General features: G+C 46.0%; 1 protein-coding gene across 22 annotated transcripts in view; it reads left to right on the forward strand.

Moving 5' to 3' along the window:
• Kalrn (kalirin RhoGEF kinase) overlaps positions 1-23,784 on the forward strand; it is a 615,547-nt gene that overhangs the window by 196,426 nt on the left and 395,337 nt on the right. For all 22 annotated transcript variants that reach the window (XM_057764996.1, XM_057764997.1, XM_057765000.1 and 19 more), the window contains exons 4-5: positions 9,710-9,902; positions 13,053-13,565. In XM_057764996.1, coding sequence (XP_057620979.1) covers positions 9,710-9,902; positions 13,053-13,565 — 706 coding nt within the window. The remainder of the gene's footprint in view (positions 1-9,709; positions 9,903-13,052; positions 13,566-23,784) is intronic.

Consider the following 23,784-nt stretch of genomic DNA (forward strand, 5'->3'; position numbering starts at 1 on the left):
TGTCCTCACACTGATCCTGAGTTCTTTGTGATGTCCTTTTGCTACAATGGTGCCCTTTTGGCATCTTCAGGATGGGAAGTCTTTGTTCTTCCTGGCCATACTTTATTTGCACATCTGTATTTATTTAAAGGCAGCTGTGGAGATGATATGTGGATAAGAAGTTCCACTGAGTGAGTTTGGACCTCTGACTTGATGACCACACATGGAAACACAGGGTGGAAGTCTGATGCCTGGGTCACTGCTGTCTGATACTTCGCCTTCCCTCATTCAGGGAGAGAAACTGAAATGGCCACTCGCTGCTCTTGGCATTTGTAAGCAGCCTCTTCTGAGTGAGGTTAGGTAATGAGTTTTAAAGAGCTAGGAAGCACCAATCTTCCTTATTTGGCCTCCACTTCAGGTTTCTGTGAGTCAGGCTCAGTCCTGGCAAACCTGGGGTGTTCAGCTAGCAAAGGGTACATCCTTGCCCTGTAAGTGGACAGAAGCGTGTTAAGTCTTAATTGCTACAGCCTGTGCTAGAATCACTGGGGATGGGAGGCAGGCACTGAAGAGTAAACAACCCCACCCCACACAAGTCCATTGGAATCTCCAGGACTGTCCAGTTTCTTGACATTATTACATAACAGTTTACAGACTTGTACTGGGCTTCATTCATAGCTATCCACAGGCCGATTTAAGGTTCTGAATTCACGTAAAGCATCATTTTATACTACCCAGCCTCCCCCTCTGGCCTTTATTTTACAAGAGATTCAGAGACAAAAGATGGATTGTTGCATGACAAAGAAAAGACACCCACTGGGGCTAAGGAGATGACTCGACCAGCACGGGGACCTGTGCTCCATCCACAGCGTCTACATTCAAAACAGTGGAGGCAGAGACTCGCTGATGCCTGACAGACAGCCTAGCCTACTGGGCACACTCCAGGCCAATGAGAGACACTGTCTCAAAAACCCAAAGTGCATAGGTAGCTCCAGAAGCGTGATAACCAAGGTTGACCTATGGCATCCACATATATGAGCACATTTACGCAAGTGCTCCCGGACCCCCCATACATGTGCACTTACTTATATGAATATACACAGACACACATAATACCAATCCTTTAGAATAATGACTGATAAAGTGGACAGTCTTCCAGTGAAGCAAAGCAAAAGCAAAACCAAATGTTTGGATGAATTAGTATGGCTCCCTAGGTGGCCTCAATGGCAGCTAAATCACATCTCAGTGGCCTCGCAGTGACCCAATGGAGAGACATCTGTGACAGGCACAGGACAGGGGTCCACTGGTCCTGCTCTTCCCCTTGGAGAGACAGTCATAGAAGGCCCTCTTCTGTGAAGGACAGCCTAGAGAGCTGTTTGTGGGAGCAAGCATCCATTACTGGCAGCGCTCCCCGGAGAATGGCTCATGGCTCCAGAAGGCAGGGCCTCCTCCAGTGTTCCCGTTTCTACCTCTGAGTATACAGATGACAAAAGCACAGAGCAAGTGCTAATGTGTCTTTAACAGTTTATTCCAACACCTGCTGATCGCTGGTTGTTTAGGGAAGCGGCTATGGCCTGGTTTGGGGCCATCAGCGGAGAACTGGCAACACTCAGTGAGGAGCAGAAAGCAGGATCCATGGATGCAGAGGCCAGAGCCAGAGCCTCTGTGCTTCCGAGGGTGCTGTAGAATTCCAACAGGGCAGCGGTTTCTCCCTTTCTCTTTCAGTTTTCTTTGTTTATGGGAGGATTTGAGGAGCACGGGAACAGTGCAGAGCCAGGAGAGTGGAAAGTGAATGGTTTGTTTGAGGCTACCATTCCCTCCTTTCTCTGCTCTCTGCTCAATGTGATGTCTCCAAGTACAGAAGTCCAACCAGGAGCATAGTAAGGTCTCTCCAGATTCCTCTGTACCTAATCTGCTGGTGGCATTCTTGTACGTAGCTGTCATACCGCAGCAGTCTGGTGGCATTACACAGGGAGTCCTTAATGTGAATTGTCCTTCCTCTCTGAACCCATCCCTCAGTGATCAGGCTAGCCTGTGAATTCATTACCATCCCCTGACAACTTGATGAATAGATCTGACTTACAGGTCAACTCTGTTCCACCTCAATCAAAACATCAAAACACACTGGTCTTTCCTGTGCTCCACACTAGTATTCTCTCTCTCTCTCTCTCTCTCTCTCTCTCTCTCTCTCTCTCTCTCTCTCTCTCTGTCTCTCTGTCTCTCTGTCTCTCTCACACACACACACGCGTGCGTGTGCACGCACACATTCACACACTCACATGCTCACATACACGTACATGTACCTGTCCCTGCATGCACACATATACACACACAAACACCATTGCAGCAAAGCAGCCCTGGTGACGTATGCATAGGAGCGCAGTCCTGCCTCCTCTGCTGGTCAGCTGGAGGGGAGTTTGCTGCTGATCTCTGTGCCCTCCGCCATCGCCAGGATGTATTTGTGTTTTATTTATTGCAGTAGCTATTTACAGTGAGAACCCCAGACATTCATGGGAACAAGGTGAATCTCAGGTGGCATAGTGGCTGGGATAAAAATAGTCAGACCAGAACAGAGTGAAAACCAACTGATGATAGCCTTGCAGTGGCACCATGGAGAGAGATCAGGGTAGCCCTGACTCCTGTGTTGGGGCTTTTGTAGTCACATGGGCTACACCAAATATCCATGATTTCTTAGCCATACCATGGGGGTATTATTGCCTTCAACTGAGTTTCATGTGAGGGATAAATTACATTTTGTATATAAAGTTCTTACTATACACAGAACCTCAGATAATCAGTGAAAGTTAGCTTTTTATTAACATATGAATTCTCACTTTTACCAAACCAGTTGCTTCATATTGCAGTGTTTGGGGGTCTGTTTGATGTCTCTCCAGCCTGAGGTTTCATCTTCACCATGTAACTCTCCAGTCCAGTGTGGCTACTGGTCCCCTGCTTTCTTACTAGACTCCACTCTTCCTACTTGGTGGCAGAGCAGCAGCACCCATTCTCCCAAGGATTTTGCATGGGCTGTTCTCTCTTCCTGAGTTCTTTTCTTGGTCTTCCCTTAGCTAGTTACTTTTCAGTGTTTAGGTCTCTGCTCTCCAAGCAACTTGCCCTGAGTGTCTGAGGTCTTAAGTATTATGCATTCTCTTTAGCTGCAGTCTTGTGTCTATCACTCCTTCTAGAATATAACATTCATGATTCTGTCTTTGCCCACATTCATGTTCCAAATCCCTAGAATTAGGCCAGATACAAAATCAATGCTCAATAAGTACTTATTAGGTGAATAAATTAATGCATAGTATGATATATTTAGGTGACAATGTGTTTCTTATGAACACCTTCATAACGAGGTCCTCCTTTTAATTTTTCACTTTTTTTATTGTATGTGTACATGTGCATATACATATATGTGTATGCATATATTTACAAGGTGTGTGTGTGTGTGTGTGTGTGTGTGTGTGTGTGTGTGTAAGCCAGAGTCCAACCTCAGGCGGCATTCCTCGGTTGCCCACCCTGTTTTGAGATAGGCTATCTCACTGGCCTGAAGGTTGCCAAGTAGGATAGGCTGGCTGACTGGCTGACTGGCCAGCCTCAGGGATCCGTCTGTTTCCTCCTTTTCTAAACTGGGATTACAAACACATGCCATCACACTTCACTTTTTAGGTGGAATCTGGGGGATCAAACTTGGGTCCTCATGCTTGTGCACTTTCCTGCACCCCATCCCCAAGTCTTCCCTTTGAAACCACATCAATCTACATGGGGACATAGATATTGACCCCACAGAGCCTGCCCATTGTTACTCAGGTGACAGGTGCCTTGCCAGGTAAATGTGAGTTTAGAAGATACCCCCGACAAGTAGAGATGAGGAGGAAGGGGGCATCCTATGAGAGAACTGTCTGGAGGAGAGTCTTGTCCATTGAGTCTGAAATGTGATTAGAAGTTCTCTTGGCAGAGGTGGGGTTGATAGAGGGATGAGGGGCAAGTGTACTGCAGACAGAAACTAAAGACAGTTGGGAGATGCAGGAGTGACATCCTGTCTGTTTTATGGGGCAATGACCACTGTGACGCGGACCATCTGGGAAGAAGAAAAGGTAGTATTAAGATCTAGTCTTTGGTCACATGATTGTGAGTCAGATCCAGAGTGCTTCGCTAAAGTGGCCAGGAGAGAACCTGGTGAGACAGGTGGGATGGAGTGCAGGGGTCAATGGTGAGGAAGTGAGAGAGGAGGAAGTGGTACCTGGCTTCCTAAAATCAGACTGTACCCAGTGTGAGGCCATGACATAGGGTTGCCACTGACGGGTACTCAGCACTGCTGTCCAATTAATTACCAAGTCAATGGTGGCTTGAGACACCTAGTCCTCACTCCCCAGGCTAAGGCCATTGAGTATTCTAACTCACGAAACTAGGCTATGTGACAGTGGTAGCTAAGACGCTCAGAGAAGCAAAATTGGTGCTGACAGGTGAGTCATGTAAGTGAATGAATGAATAGGAGTGGGCTGGAGATCAGGAGTCAAGTCTCCAACAGAGACAAAGCACTGGCAGAACCGCTTGTGAGGACTGGCTTCAGCTGTGGCCTTTGCAGCTGGAGTCTTTGCTAAGCATAAGAGGCTACTAAGAATAGAAGGGCCTAGACGGGCGGTGGTGGCGCACGCCTTTAATCCCAGCACTTGGGAGGCAGAGGCAGGTGGATCTCTGTGAGTTCGAGACCAGCCTGGTCTACAGAGCTAGTTCCAGGACAGGCTCCAAAACCACAGAGAAACCCTGTCTCGAAAAACCAAAAAAAAAAAAAAAAAAAAAAAAAAAAGAATAGAAGGGCCACTGTCACAGTTCTGTTCATTCACTCCTCATCTACCCACCAGCTAAGCACTCCTCTCCTGGATCCTTCAGACCTGGAACCATCCTAACAGTGCATTTGGTCAAGAGATGGCTCTAGGGGCACCAGATGTGGATGAGACCTAAGAGATCCCTGGAGAGATAGCCAGAACTTACTCTAGTAATTGAGATGAAGCTACCAGGACAGATCTATGGGGAACAGACACATCACCATGATTCCGTGGTCATGTAGATCAGTAGAGGGGAAGCGAGCTACTTCAGCAGTGTCTGAGCTCAGTCAGCCGTACCTGGTAAAGGTTGTGCCCAGCCCTTCAGGGAAGCTCCTTAGACCAAGTGGCAACATCCCCAGTCTACAGAACCAGAGGAATTTCATAAGGTCAGGAATTCTCCCAAGCCTGTGTTGGTGACAATGGGCTTTATTCTCCAGTAAACGAGAATAGGGAACCACAGAGAGAGTGTGCTTATAGGTTCCCATGACAGATGTTCTGACTGTGTGTCACTGCTGCTCTGTCTGACGTGGTTGTGTGGTACACGTGGCTTTTAATGTGCATCCTAGTATCTGATTTAGGCAAAGTGAATCTATCATTAAACTCTCACATACCACACCCAAGAGAAATGATATCATTGGTTATTGCCCTAGTTAGGATTTCTATTGTTGTGAAGAGACACCATGACCATGGAAACTCTTATAAAGGAAAATATTTAATTGGGGGTGGCTTATAGTTTCAGAGGTTTAGTCCGTTATCATCATGGCAGGAAGCATGGTGCTGGAGATGGAGCTGAGAGTTCTACATCTTGATCTGCATAGGAGACTATGTCCCACCCTGGGTGTAGCTTGAGCATATGAGATCTCAAAGCCTGCCCCTGCAGTGACATATTTCCTCCAACAAGCCCACACCCTCTCCAACAAGCCCACACCCACTCCAACAAGCCCACACCAACTCCAACAAGCCCACACCCACTACAAGACCACACCCACTCTAACAAGACCACGCCCACTCCAACAAGACCACACCTCCTAATAGTGCCACTCTCTATGAACCAAACATTCAGACATATCAGTCTATGGGAGCCATACCTATTCAAACTACCACAGTCCTGAAAGAGACTCCTGGACCTCATCCCAGAACAACTTTCCTCAGAATATTTGGACAGTCCCCCAAGTTAGCATTTTCAATTGAATATCCTGGGTAGGAATGAAAGGCCGTAACGTCAGAGAAGCGATGGTATAAAGCAGTAAAAATGCCTTTTTGAGATAGCACACACTCACCAAGTGAAGACAGCTCCAGTGACATTTAGTGAACAAAAGAGTAAATGGTCTAGAATCGAGTGCTAGAAGCGGGTGATCAATCATCCGGTCACTCGGTATATACATTTATGACTTCTGGGCTGGAGAGACCTGGAGAGTCTGTGAGCAGTCCATGGTTCAGTCTGAAGGAACTGTGATTTATCAGACATGTTGGGAAGCTTGCCAGACATCCCCCAAGATTCCAGAGACCCCAAGCTCCAGCTGGGAAGCAAGCAGGGAGCTTTCATGGAGGGTGGGAAGTGGGGAGAACCACCCCCTTTTCCCCTTTAGAATGCATGTAAAAGCCTGCTGCTCCCAGTTCTGCTTCTTTCTAACTCTCTCCTCACAGTGCACAATGCAGAATTCTAACTCCGAAAGCTTCACTTGGACCCTAAACCTCTTTTAAAGGTAAACTGCCTAAGGGGCAGATAGGCCTGTTAGTGAACACACTGCATAAACTAGACTGGAGAAAAGGCCCCAGTGAGTACACCCTGTGGGAGGAGAAGAGGTTGGCAATGGGCACCTGTGGAAGGGAGCAGGCTGGGAAGTGTGTGGACCCTGGCAGCTTCCAAAAGTGGTGTGGCCCTGGGGCTTCAAATGCCCTAGGCAGCTTTATCTGACCTTGCTATTTCTTCTAAACATCCAGGCACTATCTAGGATAACTGTGTCACTGCTCCAACATAAGTTTTGCCCCAGTCCTCACAATAATGGTCCTGAACTGTGGCTTCCAGACACTAACCCCAGTGATTCTGCTCCTCTCCTGTGCTGCAGCATTTGGTGCTCCATGTGTACCTCTGCAGTGCTGCAGCATTTGGTGCTCCTGTGTGTACACCTGCAGCAATGCAGCATTTGGTGCTCCTGTGTCTACCCCTGTGGTGCTGCAGCATTTGGTGATCCCGTGTGTACCTCTGCAGCGATGCAGCATTTGGTGCTCCTGTGTGTACCCCTGTGGTGCTGCATCATTTGGTGCTCCTGTGTGTACCTCTGCAGTGATGCAGCATTTGGTGCTCCTGTGTGTACCCCTGTGGTGCTGCAGCATTTGGTGTTCCTGTGTGTACCCCTGCAGCGATGTAGCATTTGGTGTTCCTGTGTGTACCTCTGCAGTGCTGCAGCATTTGGTGTTCCTGTGTGTACCCCTGCAGCGATGCAGCATTTGGTGTTCCTGTGTGTACCCCTGCAGCAATGCAGCATTTGGTGTTCCTGTGTATACCTCTGCAGTGCTGCAGCATTTGGTGCTCCATGTGTACCTCTGCAGTGCTGCAGCATTTGGTGCTCCTGTGTGTACCTCTGCAGTGCTGCAGCATTTGGTGCTCCTGTGTGTACCTCTGCAATGCTGCAGCATTTGGTGTTCCTGTGTGTACCTCTGCAGCGATGCAGCATTTGGTGTTCCTGTGTGTACCTCTGCAGCGATGCAGCATTTGGTACTTCCGTGTGTACCTCTGAACTGTGCAGCATTGAACACTGTAACCACATCATACCCTCCTGGTTCTCACTCACCTCTGTGTCTTGTCATTGGGCTTCTAGTTTTTTGCTGTCTTCTCGTAAGCATTGACATTCCTGTCTATTGCATCTGAGCCTCAGAAGATGGCTCTTTTCACCCTTGTCTGTCACTGGATGATTCGACCTGCTTCTGCACATGTACACATGTCCGCTCACAGTAGTACCGCTCAGCAAAGGCAGTCACTGGGCAGCTCCCAGATCTATATTTCCAACCCAGGTTTTTCTTGCAGTGTTGAGCCATATATCACATTGCCTTCAGAATGTCACAAATCTCTGAAACGCATTATTTATATTAACATTACCTGGGATATAAAAAAAATGTCAGACTGCATTTTTGTGAGAGAAGAGATTTGGGAGCAAATGGTTTAAGAGTGTGATTCCCAGGAGAAACTTGTAAGAGAGGGAGAGTAGATTGGGGAGGGGACAGATCATAAGAGCTTGTGGCCTCAGACAGTCTGCTTGTCTCCTCACTAGGGGCTTGCCAGGGCCTTATGCAAATGTACTTCACTTTTCTCTACACAGAGACAACCGTATCTAGTTTATAAAGTTATTGTGAGGATAAAATGAATATAGTAAATAATACAGTAAATGTCCATGGTTCCTGACCTAGAATAAGCACAAGATTTTAAAAAAAAAAATTGTCCCCCTCCCCAAGCTGTGCCTTGCAGACATACAGAGTACCTTGGGAGATTAGGCTGTTTTCACAGAAAGCATCAAACCTTGGCCATGGGAAAATTTATTAAGTGTCAAGAAGAAGAGGTACTAACTCCTTTCCTTTGGTATGCAGGGTTGGGGGGAGAAAGACGCACCTTCCTTCGGGGTTCTTTAGGGAATATCCATCTACCTGGGAGACCTGAGCAAGCTGGCATGTGTGGGGATACACACAAGTTCCATGAGCTGAGACAGTTACTGATTGACATTGAATAATGAATCCTGGAAAAGGTTTTTTGTCTCCTGTTGTGGCCTCAGCCTTGCAATGGTGGCCTTACAACTAGCACGCGTAAGCAAGTGTGATGTGAGGAAGTGTAGCACACACAACAATTTACACAAGTACTACCTGAGGTGGGGAGAACAGGTGAAAGAACCCCCCCCTCGGAAATATTATACCGTATATAGAGAAATGGGTTTTTAAAACGTGAATGGGTAAAATAAACCAAAAAAAAAAAAAAAAAAAAAGAAGAAGAAGAACCCCTAACTAAGATATCACTGATTTTTTTTTAACCTACATTTTTTTTGTTCAATTTTGAGGAATTATAGTTGAGGTTTGGGTATTTAAGATAAACATTTTATAAGTTATATAGCAGCATCTTGGTTCCTTTGATTTGCCTATAGTTTTGGGTTTCAAGATGCTCACTCTCACCCCAGTTGGTCTGGATTTCAAGAGCTACTGCCCCATCCCAACAACCGAACTGTGACCCTCATCAAGTGGAGCCTGAGACAGCTGCATGGGATCCCTACAAGTCAGCCCCACCCTCTCTGCCCTCCAGTTCTCAGCGTGACTCAGCAACCCTTAATTTTAAAGCTGGCACACATTTTCAACTACCTGTGATTCATTTTAAATACATGCTGGCAAACACATGCTACTAATGCCTTACATGCTATAGTTAACCATTTGGCAGAGTTGGCGTGGAGGCACGCATTGGAAAGATGCTCTGGCTTGATTTGTATCGGGCTGTAAAGTGTACCGCCTGTCACAGTGAGCATGAGGCAGGCTCCTCATCTCTAAGGAGCAGTAGAGTCCCTGTCTTCAGGGAGCTTTAATCCAAATGAGGAAATGTGATTCCTCCTCGAAAACCAAAGCTAAAAGAAAATTTAGGTGCAATCTGCGAGCCAACATGATAAACTTCCCAAGTGCAACTGACTCGAAAAGAAGAGTAGGTGTTGGCTAAGTGTGGGAGGAAGTGGGTTGTTTGAGCCCTTGGTCCTATGCGGTGAGTGTAGGGAGGGCTTGGGAGGCAGTACCCTTTCAGTTGGCTAGACAAATGACAAGAGTTGGGGGCGGGGGTGATCCAGGTCAGGAAGATGCAAGCCTCCCACTACTTTTTGCCTGTGTCCTTCAGAGTCTCTGCCGCCCAAAGTAACCGTGTCTGAACTCTGATCTCCCCATAGCGAGGACGTTTGCAAACGTGGCTTCACAGTCATCATCGACATGCGGGGCTCCAAGTGGGACCTCATCAAGCCCCTCCTCAAAACCCTGCAAGAAGCCTTTCCCGCCGAGATCCATGTGGCCCTTATCATCAAGCCCGATAACTTCTGGCAGAAACAGAAGACCAACTTCGGCAGCTCCAAGTTCATCTTTGAGGTGAAACAGACCCCTTCTCTCCCTCCTTTCTGCTCCTCTGGGCAGACAGTATATTCCTCCCTTTCCTTCCCTGTCTACCCTATGATGGCCAAGATGTCAGAGGCAAAGACTTGCAGAATCCTTGGCCATCTTGGCCTTACCAGTTACATTTCTGGTATGAATAAGAGGCTCAAGAAATGATCCCAAATGCACAATATCATTATACAATCCTATATACTGTTGATGGGAGTGTACATGGCATCAATATTTCTGACAACAACATTGCAACTGTATCAAAACTTTTTAAGAATGTATCTGTTGATCTAGTAATTCTTCTGGAAAACTATTCTTATAAAACAAAACAAAAAGATTAAAACAAATTAAAATTGCAAACAAACTGCCAATGAAGATTTTCATTATAGTTCATTTTTCTAAGAGAATATGTATATTGTATATATGTATATATTACATGTGTATAATATAATATGTTTATTGTATATACTTATACAGATATAATATATTAACATGTACATACATTTACTGATCTTTTTACTAACAAGCCATTAATTTTTGTGACACTGATATAGGAATCTTATAAAGCTATTAAAATCATATTTAGAAAATATTACAAAATATTCATGACATATAATTTTTAGAAGGCATATCATAGAACAGTATTGGCAGTGTGATCTTGAATGGTTTTAATCTCTGTGAGGAGGAGCCTGAGAAATGGAATTGTGCGCAGTGGCTTATTTAAGGCGTCTAGAAAATGGGCTTTATTTTGTTCATGTTTTTTTATCCTTTTTTGAGATGAGAAGCGACTTTCATGTCCATGAAAACATGTTGTTTTAAAACTAAATTCTCCAGAGTGCATATAAGTTCTTGAGACTTCATGATGACAACATGTAAGATTAAATCAGAGGTTTAAGCATTCTTGTTCTAGCCAAATTTGAGCAGAGGAAGAAAGAGAAAGAGAGAGAGAGAAATTGTTTTAAAGTCAGAACTGCTTTTAATCTTTCAGTTTCCCATTCTAGAGTGCTGTCCCCAAGAACTAGGAGTGCATATGTTTTGGGGTGGTGGCCCCAGTTGGCTGCAATTTGAGTACAAACGGCCTGACCTCTTGACTGAGGACGTTTTCTCTATTAATAGCCCAAGAAAATTGTCTTGGTGCAAAAACCATTAAACATCACACACAGTCTCCCAGAGCCCTACCTAAAGCTCCAAGTCCCGCAGAAAACACTTTCAACCTTTTTGGCTTGTTTTTACAGTGCTGGCGACACCTGTGCATTTAAAAGGGGGAGAACCTGAAAAGGGGGTTTCTAAGAACTCTGGAAACATTTGCTTCTGTGTCCTGCCTGCTCCATGACCCTCTTCACCCCAAGTCGAACAAAATTGTTTCTGCCTCCTAAGCCAGAGATACAGAAGGCAGATGGGTGGTAGCTTCCCCTCAGCAAAGCAATTGGGGAGCATTAGTGGTCTTAGCGACAGCAGGTGGAGCCCCTGCTCAGACCGAGGCAGCCCACGAGATGGGAAGGAGGGCGGGGACTCGGCCTGCAGCAGGTGTCCAGTGAGCAGCCAACAGCTCCCGAGTGTTAACCTCCTAGATGTGGTGAGCATGGCCAAGTTGGAAAGACAACATGTTCCAGAGTGAGGAGTCTGGGAATCTGGAAAACATGGAACTGCCTCTAGCCTGTGATGGGCCTATGCCATCTGACAGGCTCTCCAGTGGCACGGATGTTGATGGTCTAAATGCCATGTTTTGGAGTAGCCAAGACCTACAGAGTTCTATGCGACTGGCTGCATATTAGAATCACCTGAGGACGTTTAAAGTCACCCGCTGCTGAGTTCTGGTAGAATGAAGTCAGGATCTCTATGGGCTTGTTTCCTCAAACTCCCCAAAGCAATAGTCCTCAACCTGGGAGCCAAATGACCCTTTCACAGGGGTTGCCTAAGACCATCAGATAACACAGATGTTTACATTACAATTCATAACAGCAACAAAATTATAGTTATGAAGTAGCAACAAAAATTATTTTATGGTCAGGGGTCACCATAACATGAAGAACTGTATTAAAGTGTCTCAGCATTAGGAAGGTTGAGAACCACTGACCTAAGGGATGTGGTGAGCAGTCAAGAATGAGAGTCTCTGCTCTAGGTCAGCCCTGCTTTCCATGAAGCTCCATCTTGTGTCTCAGTTTGAGGGGGGAGATACTCAGAGAGCCATGAGATACAGGGACGGGCAGCTCTTGCTGGCTTATATGTTAGATACTCACTGACCTTCATTTCTGATCACAGTAAGTGTGGGTGGGGCACCTACTCCATGCCTGGTCTCCTCTGAACTTGACACACATGGACACATTTAGTCAGGTTCAACATGATTTAGCTCTGCTCTGCAAGGAAGGAGACTGGGTCCCTGAAAACTTAGATAGCTTGTCCTAAATCATGACATTAGTAAGGGAGAGCCTAAATCCAGATATTCCCTTCATGGCCTCTTCATCAGAGAGGAGAGAAGCCCAAAGCCCTGCAGGAAGGGAAAGGTATTTACTGGACAGTAGGGTGGTTGCTTGCTGGAGACACTGTGCCTGGACACAATATTCTCCACTTCGAATGAAAGGCCCAACTGTTACCTATCCCCAGTTCTTTTCAATGTGCTGTAGAGCTGGAAGAACCAGGGAGATGAGCTTGTTCCAGTTTGGCCACTGAGACAGTCTCTCAAATCCTCGCAGCCCAACAACTGATCACATTGCTGAACCCACCCATGATGATGTCCTGGCCCACAGGCTTCAGGTTGTCAGAGAAAATCAGCCCCTATCTCCATGGCAGAGGCTGGGTTAGTTTTTCATCCAGTTTTTGTCTGTAGACTCTGAAGGCCCAGGTGTGGTGAACTCAGGCTGTGGAGGAGGGAAGATGATGGAACACAGGACAGTCTTTCCTTGGCTATGACTGTGGTCAGGCGCAGAGGTTTGTTGAAGCAACTAGCAATCTGTTCAACCTGTAATCCTGGCTGATTTTGTGGCTCCTAACCTGTGGGCCCTATGGACTCCCTCGTACCCTCTTGTAGGCAGGCTGTGGTTCTAATTGCATGGACTTGTCCTTTTCTCCCTCCTGCCTATTTCTGCCCCGCGTCTTCCCCCACCAACCCACATCACTGTGTCTCCTTTTCCTTCCCAGACAAGCATGGTGTCTGTGGAGGGCCTCACAAAGCTGGTGGACCCCTCCCAGCTGACGGAGGAGTTTGATGGTTCCCTGGATTACAACCACGAGGAATGGATTGAGTTGCGCCTCTCCTTGGAGGAGTTCTTCAACAGTGCGGTACACCTGCTCTCACGCCTCGAAGACCTGCAGGAGATGCTGGCGCGGAAGGAGTTCCCTGTGGATGTGGAGGGTTCCCGGAGGCTTATTGACGAGCACACACAACTTAAGAAAAAGGTGCTGAAGGCCCCTGTGGAGGAGCTGGACCGGGAGGGGCAGCGGCTGCTCCAGTGCATCCGCTGCAGTGATGGCTTCTCAGGGCGCAACTGCATCCCAGGGAGTGCTGACTTCCAGAGCCTTGTCCCCAAGATCACCAGCCTCCTTGACAAGCTGCATTCCACCCGGCAACATCTGCACCAGATGTGGCATGTGCGAAAGCTCAAGCTAGATCAGTGCTTCCAACTGCGGCTATTCGAGCAGGATGCAGAGAAGGTAGGAAGGGAGTGGACCAAGCCTGAGCTGAGGGTTGTGCTGGGGCATAACTTTATAGGGAAACTGTTGGGGTTATTGGTCCAAATCTCTGGTTGGAGAAATTTGGTTGAAATCCTTTTTAAAAGATGCCCATTGGTTTCAGAGAGCTTAAATTATTTCAGTCTCATATTTGGCCATTGACCACTTATTATTAACGTTTATTGTTACATTGTTTTTAGTATATGCTAGGCTCTGTTCTTTTGGCTATATATAGATTAACTTGTGTTAGCCATCCTCAGAGTCCTGAGAGGTAAGTGGACTACCATGGCTCCATTTTCCGGGTGGAACTGGCTAAGCGTGGGAGTGTAATCTGGTTGCAGAGTTCATGCTTGAATCAGTGTAGTTAGACGCTGCCCTCTGTGCCTTTGATGAGAGAGGGAACTGAGCCGCTAGCAGCCAAACAGCAGCACCATTAGCAACCACTATTGTCCCTTCATGGACTTTCCTTTCTAGAAAATTTGAAGTATGGACTCCTGTTTTATCTGTACATTCCTTCAACCCCTGTGAGGCAGGTGGTGGTACCTGTCTTGGCACAAGACAGCTGAAGCTCTTTGTTCTTGGCAACGCTGACCTATGGATCTAGTCTTTTGTTTCCAAGTTCCAGACTCTCCTGGACATACCACTTCTTTTTGAAGCACGTTTTCAGATAAGATACCATTTTCCCAGCAGTACATGTTCAAAGCTTTCTCCTTGTCATGAAAAGTAAGCTGTGAGAAAGGAAACAGAATAAAAGGCACCTAGAGTCTCTGCCGAGAACATGAAAGCACCTTCTCTGGTAAACTAACGTGGAGAAAGAAGGGTCCGCTCCTAAGTGCCCTTGAAGAAGAGGGAAACTGGCTCCCTCCCTCTTATTGGTTTCTAGGCATGACTGTCACTTAAGTGCATGGCATTGCTCTCTGAAATACTGTGGCATGTTCAGAAACCTGTGAATTTTACAGTATCTGACACAGAGGTGTTTAAGAGCTCAGATCATGGTCTGAGGCGGTAGCTCAGCTGATAATGTACTTACCTTCCAAGTTGGAGAACTTGAGTTTGATTTCCAGAACTCACCTAAAATGCCAGGCATGGTGATACATGCTCACAATCCCAACCCTGGGGAGGTGGAAACAGATAAATCCTTGGATATGAGTGACCCATCCAGCCTAGCCTAACAGGCAAGCTTCAGGTCCCAGTGAGAGATCACATCTCAATCAACAAAATGGACAGTTCTTTAGGGACAATGCTTGAGGTTGACCCCTATGGCCTAGACATACATGCACCCCACACACATATGAGAATGCACACCTGCATATGCACACACATGCTTACACATGAACATACACACATACATACATACACACACACAGAACCAAGATTGAAAGAATCTTAGGTATTTTGAAGAAGTAAAATGAAGATCTAAAACTTTCTACATAACAATCCTAATTTATATACGTAGAAAAAATTACCATAGATGGATATATTTAATTTCTAAATTCCAGACTTATGAATGGTTTTAATGTTGATGGGCAAATTTTCTGATCTTTTGTGATCACTAGAAAAATCAATCCATGTAGTTTTAAAAGAATTCATATCCATTTCTACAGTAAACTTTTGGTCCTGACTTCGTGAGCCATGCAAAGTTTCCTGACCTCCTTCAGACCTCTGTGCCCAGTGATGTGGCAGCCTGGGTCTGACCTTGCCTGACTTACTTAGATCACAGAACCTCTTGTACCACTCCTTGAGTGGCAACAGGCCAGGCCAGGAACCAGCCCTTGGGAAAACCAGAGCCGATACTTTAAGTGCAGGGAGATCTGAAACACTTCCATTTTCACTTGAGATCTATGGTCTGGGGCAGGAATTCCATTCTGAAGCCTGTCCTGGGAAAGGTTATGCCAATGAACCAGAGACAGGCGAAGACAGGGGCTCGTATCCGCCTAGGTATGTTTTAGATTTTAGATCCCTTCAGGATGTCCCTGTAGCTCAAAGCTATGAAAAGCCTGCATAGAACACCAGTAATGTCTACTTCGAAGACAAAAGAGCATCTCTTGGCTGCTGAAGTTCCCAGGTGGGAAAGCTGCCCTTCTAAAGTTAGCTGCATTCCATTCAACTATCCAGGGGTGGCTGTCCCTCATAGAGCCTCCCAATTCATTTCCCAAGAATTGCACAGTGCATCAGTATTCCTGGGTAGCGACCCGGAGTGGCTTGCCCAAGGTCATACTGCTGGCTAAGCAGGGTCGGTATTTTGGTTGGCCCTCACAGCTTCCTCAAGCTCCTCTCCTGGAACCCTGTTGCCTGCCTCTCTATTCCCAGGACTCGTCTCCTGCTAACACTGAATACCACCTGCTCGTTGCTAGGTCACTTGGCTAATGTGTTGAAATTCTGAACAAAGTCTCCAACTCCACTTTCTTATGTATGTGTGTGACTGAGTGTATGTGTGTGCATGTGTGTTGTATACAACTATGTGCAGATACACTGAATACCTAGTAACCCTAGGTCACTTGGCTAATGTGTTGATATCCTGAATAAAGTCTCCAGTTCTACTTTCTTGTGTGTGTGAATGCATGTACATGTGTGTGTTGTATAAAGCTATGTGCAGATACACTTGCCTGTGTGTGTTCATGCACACCTGTTCTTACACACTAAGTCCAGAGGAAAACATCAAGTGTCTTGTTCTACTGTATTTCTCTTTTCCTTTCAGATAGGATTTCTAATTGAACCTGAAGCTAGACTGGTAGCCAAGAAATTCTAAGGACCCTCCTGTCCCTGCTCTTTATAGCTCTCAGGTTCCAGGCATGTATGTAGCCACATCTGGATTGTTGCATGGCTGTGGATCCTGAGCTGGGGTCGGCACTTGTATGGCAAGTGCTCTTAGACACTGAGTCATCTCTTTAGTTCCCCAAATCACACCATCTAATGCTTGCTCTTTAACCCTTCCCCTTCTGGAGATATGGACCTTTTGTCTGGTAAGACATACAGACTTCTCACAATAATATTTGTAAGTACAGACAAAAATATACATAGGTTTATAAAACAAATAAAATACAGTATTAGCTTTTTAAAAATATGTACTTCTTTATTAACGTGACAAATGTAAGATCGACTTGAAGTCTAATGGCTACGATGACTTGGAAACAGTAATAAACATGAATGGTATTTCAGGACAGCAACGCTGATGTTATGTGGAAATGTTTGTGTTGCTGCTGGTATTAAAAATACCACTTTAGCTAAGTCTGGATAGTTGGCTGTCTGTGTTCATAATGGAGAGGAATGCTGTATTTCATCTAGACATTATTGAAAACGATGGTGCCCCCATCTAAAGTATATTATCACCATTTGTGGATTTAAGCCCATGAACTGAGTTTTGAACCTGTCTTCTGTGGTGTACTTATACCTTGAAAGAGAAAAAGTGAGGCTGGAGAGATGGATCGATGGTGAAGAGCACTGAGTGTTCTTTCAGAAGATTCCCAACACCCTCATGGTAACTAACAGTTGCCTCTCATTCCAGTTCCAGGGGATCCAGCACCCTCTTCTGACCTCTGTGGACACTGCACACACATAATTTACATACATACACATGCAGAAAAAACACATACACATAATATACAGCATTTAAAAAAAAGAAGTGTGTTTGTGCATGTGTATGAATGTACATTTCTTTGTGTATGTAGGGATATTCAGGGAAGGACAGAATTAAATTATTAAAAACAAAACAGAGCTAAGGAGAGGGATGCTGGGAATATTTTGACATTGAGTCAGTGTTGAGACTGCCGCTCAAGCTTGACCCAGCTGCCACAGAAAATGCGTTGGGTGTGGAGCCAGGGAGAAAAGCAGTCCTTTAAAGTTGCATCCAGATTAATTTAGAAGATCCATGCAGAGCTAAGTGCCTCAGCCTTTGACTTATTTGGTGCTTTCAGACGGGGTCAGGAGGGTGATGCTTTGGAGTAGGGCTGTGTGCACATCCACATCTAAACAAGGGCTTGAGGAAATAGTTCCTGTGTGAGCCACATCTCAGCCTCCTTACAGGCAGCGGGGGTGGCCGGTGGAGTGTCTCCAGATCTGGGAAGCTCTTGGCAGTCAGTTAAGTTCACTGACCACTCTGCTCCTATTTTTATAACAGAAGTGGCCCTGCAAGGTGACCACTTGCCTTCCAGGCATGAATAATAGGTTGGTGACTCCCCCCTTACCCACTGTCCTTGGAGAATGAAGTTGTCTCCTGCCACCTTTCCTGACCCCTGTGACAGCCCCTGTATTATACAGGTCTTGGAGATGGTAAGTGTTGTAATACGAGCTGCGGGGCTGCATCCCCGGCACCCGGCTGCCCGCATGGCTAGCTTATGCCCCAAAATAATTACACGGAAACTGTATTCTTTTAATCACTGCCTGGCCCATTAGTTCCAGTCTCTTATTGGCTAGCTCTTACATATTGATCTAACCCATTTCTAATATTCTGTGTAGCACAACAAGTTGGCTTACCAGGGAAGATCTTAACCTGCGTCTGTCTGGAGTGGGAGAATCATGGCGACTCACTGACTCGGCTTCTTTCTCCCAGCATTCTGTCTGTTTACTCCACCCACCTAAGGGCTGGCCTATAAATGGGCCAAGGCAGTTCCTTTATTAGTTAACCAATGACCTTCCTCCATCAGGTAGGGATGGAGTCATGATCTCTCCCAGTCGGGAGGGGGCTCTATCCTACAAATGTCATAAAGCAGGCTTCCCGTTTATATTATTGTGAGTGTAAAGAAGCTGTCCTTTGTACAGACCTTTGTACAGATGATCTTGGATCAGTATGAATAGGCTAGAATTTCTAACCCAGAGTAGCTCACTATCCAACAACAGCAACAAAAAGACAGGTACATCAACATCTGTTTCGTTATGTGTCAAAACAGATTTGAGGATTAATTGATGTAAAACAAGGCACATGTTTAAGGTAGATAATCTGCTGAGACATAGAGACACCTTGAAGCCACCACTGTGATCAAGGTCATGGGCATTCTCACCCTCTGAATGCTCCCCTTCTCCTTTCACTCCTTCTTAATGTCTGCTGTGGCCTGAATTGCCCTAGGCATAATTGCTGTGTTTGGGAGTTCCCAGGAAAGAGAGATTATCTGCACTCTGCACTCCAGAGTGATGGAGAGGCCTTAATAAGAAAGCTGGGAGTGCTGGGTAATCCAGAGATGATTTAACTAGCCCATGATGATGGAAGAGGAACCACTTCTGCCTCGACCCAGAGCCCCTCTGGTCTGTAACTACTGGGCCCATACAGTACGGTGTTCACAGAACATGGCTCCAGTTACTCGCACAAATTAGCCTGGGGCAGATAGTTGTTCTCCATACAGCTTCGTTTCTAGTTACTTCTTCCCTGGCTACAGTGGTTCCCCATGTGAGGAAAATGTGTGCCATATAACCATAGCCTGTTATCAAAGAGAAGGGGTGGACTGTGTGGAACCAAAAGTCAGTCACCAGACTCAATGCCTACGGAAGAGGAAAGGGTGAACACTTTCCAGAGGCGGTTCTTCCGTAGGCACTGTGTCCTGAGAGCCTTGGGTAACATTTAACATGTTAGGCCTGGAAGGAATCTTAAAACAAAAGCACACTTCCCACACATGGTAAGAAGGCGCAGTCTTGTGTAATGGCAGCAATCGTTACTCATGATGCCCACTTAGAAGTCGATGCCAACAAGAAGCATCAGAAAAAACATCCTGACGTCATTTCACCACCTGCCTTCCGGACTGAGGGAGGTTCTTCTCTTCTTCCTATCTTTACAGGAAGGGAACTTGTTCAGAAGAGTCCCTGAAAAAATGATTAAATGATTGGAAAACCATGGTCACTCACTCCTGAATAGGGCCTGCTGTCCTGATGTCTCTCCAGTCAGCTATTTAATGCCCGCCCACAGCTATTCTAAGAAAGTGATATTTCTTTTTTTTTTTTTTCTGGAGAATTTGCAAACAGTGAGCATACGGTGACCTAGTAGGGCCTCATAGCTTTGAAACCAGAAGATTACTGCTTTGCCTAGCATGTTCTACTTGTTTCCTATATAAACATGTACTTTGGAAGTGACCAAAATAAGACAAGACTTCCTCCATCTCTTGCATGGGCCTGGCTTTCATATACTTGGTTGTATATTTATTCTCACATTGTGAAATTCCATTCATACGCATTATGCCATGTCAATGCAGAAATGGAGGTGTGGTGATTGACACTTAGGATTTGTCCTGGGGTGCTAGTGGCCAATTGTGACACTTTATGCATATCTTAGAACCTCCTGACCTCCAACTATATTTCAACAAAACCCAGAATTGGGGCTGAGTGCTGTTTGCCCTGTGCTTCCATGTTACAGTATTGCCATGTTTAACACACTCCCTTAACGGGGACATCTTTTAAGGGGATGAAGTGGTGTAGCCATGGTTACAGTTGTGGTAGCTCTATCAGTGTCAGTGAAGATGGCTGAGATCAATGCTTTTGTTTGTTTGTGTTTGTTTGTCTGAGACAGTGTTTCTTTGTGTAGCCCTGATTGTTCTGGAACTAGCTCTTTAAACCAAACCAGGCTGGCCTCAAACTCACAGAGATCCTCCTGCCTCTGCCAAGATAATCACTTTGAAGGAGACCTATCAAAGTCTCCACAGTAGTTTGACACAGTCCCGCACTCCAATCCTTTACCCCTTTTCCGTGAGACCTGCCACACTGGAGAACATCAGAGCCCTTTATAGTTCAACAATTCTAAAATACCTTGTGCTGTCTTGTCTTCCCTGCTCCCCTCATATCTGCAGGAAATCCTCTTACTGGACTCTTGCTTTGGGGATGATGGGAAGTAACAAACTTTTCTCAGCAGGTAATCTCCTAAGTACCTTCCTGCTTTAGCAAGCCACGCTGCTGCCCAGGGGATTTAATGGATGTAATGGGGATTCATGTGGAGATGCCTGGCCCGAGTGCCTGCTGCTTCCCTTGTTGACTTCCTGTCTTCTCTCTACATGCCTGATATCCTGGTTCAGTCTTCAGCCACCGCTGCCCACTGAGGCTGTGCTGTGTGTCTTGGATGTTCTCTTACTGTCCTCGTGTGTGTTTCTAAGGCTGTGATGAAACACTAACCAAAAGAACTCGGGGGACTAAGTTTATTTCATCTTACACTACTGAGAAAGAGGCCATCACTGGGGGAACTGAGGGCAGGAACTCAAGGCAGAACCTGGAGGCAAGAATTGACGCAAAAACCATGGAGGAAAACTGCTTACTGGTTGCTTAGCTGCCTGCCTTATACAACTCAGGACCACCACCCATAGGAGGCTGGGCCTTCCTACATCCAAACCTGTCAAGAAATGCTCCACAGATGTGTCCACAACCTGGGTGGATGAAGGCAGTTATTCATTTAAGAGTTCCTCTTTCTAGGTGTGTCTAGGATTGCGTCAAACTGTAAAAAGCTAACTAGCACACTTATGTATGGACTTGCTTCGGAGGATTCTCGGTAACTTCTTTGTTTTGCTTTGCTTTAGAGCCTGTCCTGGAACTAGCTCTTGTAGACCACTGTGAGTTGGCCTCAAACTCACAGAGATCTGCCTGCCTCTGCCTCCCGAGTGCTGGGATTAAAGGCGTGCGCCGCCACCACCACCTGGCTTTCAGTAACTTCTAATGAAACACAATTAAGAATTGATATTTGAGAGAAGCTGGAGTTAAGACATAGATCCGCGGGATCCTTATAAGTAAGCAGGTTGTGCAGTTGTCCTTGACTAAGGAAAGGAGGTCAAGTTGAGGTCCCACTTGATGGGTTGCATGGGAAGGGGACCCTCCGCAGGAAAAGGTCTCTGAAAACACTGTCTATCCTTGAAGTAGCCCCAGAGGGAAGTGATTAGTTCTAGCTTCCTGAGGGAGCCCATCAATTTTCTTATCACCTTGTACATCTGATCCACTACTATCTGCTTTGTAAATAGCTAGGCGTTTATGTGACTTCATTTTATTTTATCACTTTATTTTATCTTTGTGTGGCTGTTTTGTCTGCCCATATATCTGTGTACCATGTGTGCCTCTCGAACCCATAGAGTGCAGAAGAGGGTATTGGATCACCTGGATATTGCTGCTACCGGTGGCTATGAGCCACCATGTGTGCTCAAAATTGAACTTTGGTCCTCTGGAAGAGCAGCCAGTGCTCTTAACCACTGAGCCATCTCTCCAGCCCCATGTCTTTTTCTTTTTCTTCTTCTTTTTTTTTCTTTTTTGTTTTTTTTTTATTTTTCGATACAGGGTTTCTCCGTAGCTTTTTGGTTCCTGTCCTGGAACTAGCTCTTGTAGACCAGGCTGGCCTCAAACTCACAGAGATCCGCCTGTCTCTGCCTCCCGAGTGCTGGGATTAAAGGCGTGCGCCACCACCGCCCAGCTCAGCCGCATGTCTTAAACCTTTGTAAACAAGGGGTCAGAAATGTTTCTTATAATCTGTTCAGGATATACATGCATGCATTTTATATTCTTAAAAGATTATGCAAATAAAGTTATATAGTTTTCTTATTAATCACAACGAGAAAAGATGTGTGGTGCACCTGTGCATGAAGGGGCTCACAGCAGGCCCCTGGGGAAGGGATGTGTGCATATGTGTTTTTGAGAATTGCTTGACCTGTTAGCCACATTAGCATTTCAAGACATTCCCAGGATGCCCCATTGCTAGGCAGAGTCTTCAGGACTCTTGATTCTTTCCTATTCTCTTCCTCCAAAATCAAAGTGGTTCTGATGACTCTTTAGAGTCCAAAGCAGAACCTAAAGTGGGCTGGCTAAAATCAGTATGGTCAGTTGTGGAGAAATTCCACTACTTCTCCTTCTGTACTGGACATGGTCCCATTGTCTCTTCTCTTTCCCCGACCTCCAGCCCAGTGTCCTGGAAGGCCACAATAAGCGTGACTCCACAGTCATTTGTCAAAGTGAAGTGCTTTTGTACTAATCACAATACCAATGCTTGATATGGGTTTGATTGACAGTTTTGAAAGTGTTCTCACACCCACAAGCCTAGAGGTTTTCTGGCTCAGCCCTTTCCTTTTACATAGAAGAATTTGGACCAGAGCAGAGACCCACCCAAAGTCACGCAGTCAGTGGTTCAATGTTGGTCTGCCATTTGCTTCATGTAGTAGAGCAGGCAGGCATGGATCTAATCCCTGCTCTGCAGGTAGAAAAGCCAAGGCCTGGGAATGAGGAGAATTTTTCTGGGATAGAGAGAGATAGGCAGCTCTGGAAAAGAGCATTTTTCTCTGAGGCCAGTGCTGCCCTCACCCACATACATACACACACACACACAAACACACACATATGCATGATGCACACACATGCATGCACACACAATCACATGCACACACACAGGGCATGAGGAGGAGAGGGAACAAGCATACACACACACACACAAACACACACACATGCATGATGCACACACATGCATGCACACACAATCACATGCACACACACAGGGCATGAGGAGGAGAGGGAACAAGGCATACAGATATGTACTGGCAAATACTCATATCTGCACACCCATACACAGCCTATAATTTAGAGATGTCTTGCCATACAGAAAAGACAATAACAGGTTGGTTAAGGGCTTGAGGGCAAGTGCTACCTTCCATACGCCCTTAACCATTTCTGTGGTGAAGGACCAAGCCCTGGACAGGCTGTGGAGGGCTGTGCAGAGTCTCCATGGGATTTATTAGTCTCAGCCTATTTCATTGGAAGGGAGGCTTCAAAGAGAGCTGCAGTCTTTGTGAGGCCAAGAGGGCAAGATCTTTTCTGGGCAGTGTGTAATTTCCTGCTTTCTTTGGAAAAAGGTTCTGGTACCCACTTAATTCTTGGCCTCCCCCTCACCACTCCTCTCCGGACCTAAAGAGTCGAACCTCTTCACCTCTTGTTGACTGGGCTCAGGGCAAGGAAGTGTGTCTGTACCCCGCCCCCTTGACACAGAACACAGTGTTCCGAATTATTTCCAGTCTGCCGGCCCTGGGAATTTGTCCTTACTTCTTCTCATTTCCTCCTCTTGAACGTTAGAAACCTTAGATCCTGAAAATAATCCAAGCCGTAGTGTTGTGCAGGCTGGAGGTGGAACTGCTTCCCCAAACCGCTTCTCTCCCTCTCGCATCCTCTTCCATCCTCTTCTCTTCCTCCTCCATTCTCCTCTCTTCCTCCTCCTGTATTTCAGCTCGAGTTCATATCCTGACCAGAGCATTCTTCTTGGGAGTATGGC

This window comes from Chionomys nivalis, chromosome 3, assembly GCF_950005125.1.
Source record: "Chionomys nivalis chromosome 3, mChiNiv1.1, whole genome shotgun sequence".
Taxonomy (NCBI): Eukaryota; Metazoa; Chordata; class Mammalia; order Rodentia; family Cricetidae; genus Chionomys; species Chionomys nivalis.